Source organism: Sus scrofa, chromosome 4 (assembly GCF_000003025.6).
Source record: "Sus scrofa isolate TJ Tabasco breed Duroc chromosome 4, Sscrofa11.1, whole genome shotgun sequence".
In the NCBI taxonomy this organism is placed as follows: Eukaryota; Metazoa; Chordata; class Mammalia; order Artiodactyla; family Suidae; genus Sus; species Sus scrofa.
This window is the reverse complement of record NC_010446.5, coordinates 1,461,115-1,465,438: the sequence shown is the minus strand read 5'-3', so window position 1 is coordinate 1,465,438 and position 4,324 is coordinate 1,461,115. Positions and strand designations below refer to the sequence as shown.

At 67.0% G+C, this 4,324-nt stretch overlaps 1 protein-coding gene across 1 annotated transcript; it reads right to left on the bottom strand.

Annotated features, from left to right (window-relative positions):
• On the bottom strand, positions 1,732-3,874 carry LOC110260198 (ly6/PLAUR domain-containing protein 2-like). Its single transcript, XM_021088776.1, has 3 exons — positions 3,681-3,874; positions 2,441-2,560; positions 1,732-2,005 (listed from the first exon to the last, which is right to left on the bottom strand). Exons 1-3 carry the CDS (start codon positions 3,736-3,738, stop codon positions 1,800-1,802), a joined length of 384 nt encoding a protein of 127 aa, XP_020944435.1. The 5' UTR covers positions 3,739-3,874; the 3' UTR covers positions 1,732-1,799.

Below are 4,324 nucleotides of genomic sequence, written 5' to 3'. Positions count from 1 at the left end.
TGGGAATCCCACATGCCGTCGGGGGAGGCTGCCTGGGCAGGGCCCTGGCCCAGCTTTGAGGAGCCGGATGACGTTGGAGGTTTAGGATGGCAGGGAGGGCACTGCAGGTGGGGTGGTAGCTGGGGTGGGGGTGGCATCCAGCCTCCCCATGTGTCTCCGTACAGCCGTGTGTTCATGTGTGTGTGTCTGTCTGTGTGTGTCTGTGTTTCCTGAGTCTGAGGCCAGGCAAGCCCTGTCTCCCTGCTTCTGTGGGAACAGGGCCAGCTGAGGGCTGTGATGGACAACTGAGGGCAGTCTTCCCTCCCAAAGGTCAAGGCTCAGAGTCACAGCCCCAAGTGTGGCCTCCAAGACAGTGTTTGAACATTCTGGCCCCCGGTGACCTGCCATTCCAGGGTCTGCTCAGAGAGCCGCACAGGGTCTCTGTGAGGGTCCAGCCCCCTGGGAGCTGGCTCGGACAAGAGTCCTGCCCACAGGAAGCAGAGGGTGGAGCTCCTGGGGCCCAAGGAGCAGGGGGAATCCTAGGCTCCAGTCTCTTCTCGCACAGGCGGGAGTCCCTCACCCAGGACAGCCCTGCTTTGGGTCCTGGCCACCACCGCCCTCCATCCGGGAGCAGGAGCTCCTTGAAGAGGGGTTGGCTGATTGGGGGGGGGGTCTCTGGACTCAGGGTTGTGGGCTGGGGTGCCCTGTGGTGCAGAAGAAAGGCTGTGTGGACCCGTCTCAGCTCAGCTGGAGGCGCTGGGGGCCCCTTGCAGAGCCCAGGAGGCCCCCTCACCCCAGGACCTAGGAGAGCAGGGAGGGGCAGGGACAGGCTGAGAGGAGGGCAGGAACCGGGGTGAGCAGGGCTCGCCTCCTGCCCCCGGGTCCATCCTTTTTCAGGCGCCGGCCTGTCCCGAGTGCTTCTGAGACAGGTGCATGTTTCGGGTGGGGGAAGGTGGGAGAGGCCTGTCGGGCAGGTGGCCCTCTGGGAGATGGTCTGGAGGCTTTGGTGCTGGCCCAAGGCCAAGGTGAAGCCAAAGTCCCCTCTGCACTGGAGCTTGGGCTGCCCTGCACACCAGGGCATGGGGCTTGGTGAGGGTGGGGCCAGGGCTTTCTGGGAGGGGGGGCACTGCAGAAGGGCCAGCCCGCCTGCCAGCCTCCTCTCAGCACCCTCTGCCACACAACGCAGGGGACCAGCCACGTGTAAAGCCTTGTTCAGGGGCCAGGCCAGTGAGCTGTGGGGCGCTTCATGGAGTAACCCCAGACCCTCGGCCACTCTTGGGCCCCCTGGACTTACCTTCCGCCTGGGCTGCCTCTTCTACCCACCCAGTCTCCCTGTCGTTCAGGGGCTACCCTGGTGCCCCCTCCAAGAAGCCACCCCTGACCTAGTCCTTGTGGCCGTGGAGCTCCCCTGCCCATGATACCCGACTCCCTGCCCTGCCTGATCAGGCACCCAGACCCGCCAAGGCCAGGTGAGCAGGGACCTGCCCAGTGTCCCAGGACCAGTGACCGTCTCTGCTTACCATGTCACAGGGAGATGGAGGGCACACGGACAGACAGGGCAGCAATGTGGGCACGGGGGAGGCAGCTCCCAAGAGAGCCCGGGGGGCTGGGGTGGGCAGAGGCCTTGGGACACAGATGGAAGGACCGAGAGGCCCAAGGGGGACAGGGCCTAGGCTGACAGAGCCAGCAACGTAGCGGGCGGTGCTCCCCTGCCCAGCGGACAGGTCCGCTCCAAGAAAAGAGATTCAGGAGGCCTGGTGCAGGAGGGGCTGCGATTCTTCCGAGGCACTGGGGGCTGGGCGGCGGGGGGTGGGGGGGCTCTAGAGTTGCAGGATGATGAGGAGGCTGAGCAGGAGGGTGGTGGCCAGGCCGCGGGGGCTGCCCAGGGCAGATGCCCCATCCACGTTGCACAGGTCAGTGTTGCAGCAGGACACGGGCCGGGTCAAGCCGATGCCATCCACGTCCGAGGGCACGCACTTGCTGGCACAGGACTTGGTCACCGTGGAGTCCCCCAGAAAGGGGTACACTGGGGGCAGGGGGCACCGCCGTCAGGCTGGCCTGAGACCCTGTCCTCCGCGGCCTCCAAGTCCTGCCCATCCGCCTGGCACAGCACCCACTCTGGGGTCGCTGCCCAGGTCTCAGTCCCTTCATGCCAAGGCCCTTTCCTTCCACCACCCCTGGCCGAGACCCAGGGACACGCAGTGACTTGCTCAGGGTGCCCCATGGGCTGAGGCAACTCCCTCCCCAGTGACTCCCAAGCAAGGGTGAAGGGAGTTCCCGCCACAGAAGGCGGGAAGGAGGGAGGCGTGGCGGGCGGCCTGGCTGCTTGGACCAAGAGCCCTCTGGGGACATGATTAAGGTGGTGGCTGCTCTCTGGCACTGGGCGCCTGGGCTGGCCAGCTCTAGAAGGGCTGGAGGCAGCTCTGACCCTGGGACCCCGGGGCCCCCCCTGCCCACTGACCGATCTCCAGGGAGTAGAGTGTGGTTTTGCACATGGTTTCGTTGGAGCTGCAGGTGGCGGTGGTGACACAGCTGGACACACTGGTGGGCTCGTGACAGGTGTAGCATTGCAGGGCCACCACTGGGGAAGGGGCGATGAGGGACGGGTCAGGCAGGCCCTGTCCCTCCCAAGTCCTCCAACCCAAAGGCCCAGGTTTGGGGGGACAGTGCCACCCGGGGTCCAGTCGTCCACTGGCCCAAACTCAGGAAGAGAGCTGCGAGCCAGTGTCCTGAGGCAGAGTGTGCCCCAGAGGGGGTGGGGGTGGGCTCGGCCTGCCGGCCAAGTTCAAAGCAGGGGTGAAGCAGCTTTAGAGGGCTGGGGAGGCACTCCATGTGGCAGGTCACTTCTTGGGCTCCTCATCAGAATAATGCAGGACCCAAAGGGCTGCAGTGGGGATCGGGGATCCAGCAAGGAACTGGGGAGCGTACCTGGTGGGCCAGCCAGGCTGGGCCTGCTGTGCCTGCTGGCGCCGGCCTAACAAGGGACGGTTTAAGAGCCACAATCCAGTGGGGACCGGGCAGGTCAGGGCCCAGCTGGGGGGTGAGGGGCAACCAGGCTGCTCCAGCTCCAGTGCCTCACCCCACCACGGCAGCCTAGGCGTACAGTGAGGCGCAGGCCCCTCCACCCCGCGGAGTGTTGCAGTGTCTCTTCGGATGACCTCAGTTTCCCCCTCCGGCAAATGGGCAGAACCATCTGGCTGGGTCTGCTCCACCCATCCCTTTTCTGGTCGGGTGTGGGGCTGCAGGGGCCTAGGACCTCTCTCAAACCCCAAGTCCCCTAGTATGTCTGTGTTTGCTTCCTCCTTCTCCATCTCCTGCTGTCCCAACCCCCGTGCCTCCCTGGTGTCCCCAAGGCACCTCCTGAGACCTGCGCCCACCCCACGGTGGGGAACCGGGAGACTGATGGACCGAGCCCACCCGCCCCTGCGGAAAATCCTTCCCTAGCACCCACGCCCCCGGATGAGGGGCCCTTCCCCAGACTGCGCCCAGCACCTGGGCCACCAGCCACTCTGCCAGCCTCAGCCCTGAGGAGAGGCCCCTTCCCGCCACACCCCTCCTCACCCTGACATGGGCCGCGAGTTCTGCCCCCAGTGCCCCCCGTGCCCGGCCCGCTCCATTCGCTTCTCTTCCTTCTTAGGCCACGTCTCGGCTTCCTGCTCTCTCCCTCCGTCCCACCCCAGGCACTGCCCCCTTCCCCTCACCGAGCTCCCAGCGGGCAGCCAGCACCAGCGCCAGCAGCGCCAGCCGCGTCCCCCACATGCTCTGGTCCTCGCACAGCTCGCGCTGGTCCTGGGCGTGCCTGGCCGGGAAGGTGAACAGCCGGTGCAGCTGCCCAACCGGTCAGCCGAGCAGATTAGCGGGATCGGCTTTCCCCGCGGGCCGCAGACGTGCAGGGACCGCCCCCGCCCCCGGCCCCGCCCCCGGCCCCGCCCCGGCCCCGCCCCGGCCCCGCCCCGGCCCCGTGGGGCTCCTCCCACCCTCCCCGCCCCTTCTTCATTCCTGCGCCGCCTCCCCGCGCCCCTCTCGAACCCTCGTGACCCCACTCTTAGGGTGGGGTCCTTGCCCGCCTCTGAAACTCCCTCCGAGGGGGCTTTCTGCCTTCTCCCCCGCCTCCCCAGCCTCCAGCCTCGGGAAGCACCCGGCTACCTGGGAGGGAGCGGCAGGGCTGGGGGCTCTCCTGCACCCTGACTCCCGCCTCTGTCAGGCACCCCTCCTGCCTGGGGTCCCCACTCCTGCCTCGGGGCAGATTCCTGGTCTAGCGGCTCTGGGCTCAAGTCCTCCCCGTTGCCCAAGGCCCCAGCACCCGGCTTTTCTGAGGCGGTCACGTGGGCATAGTGATGGGGAG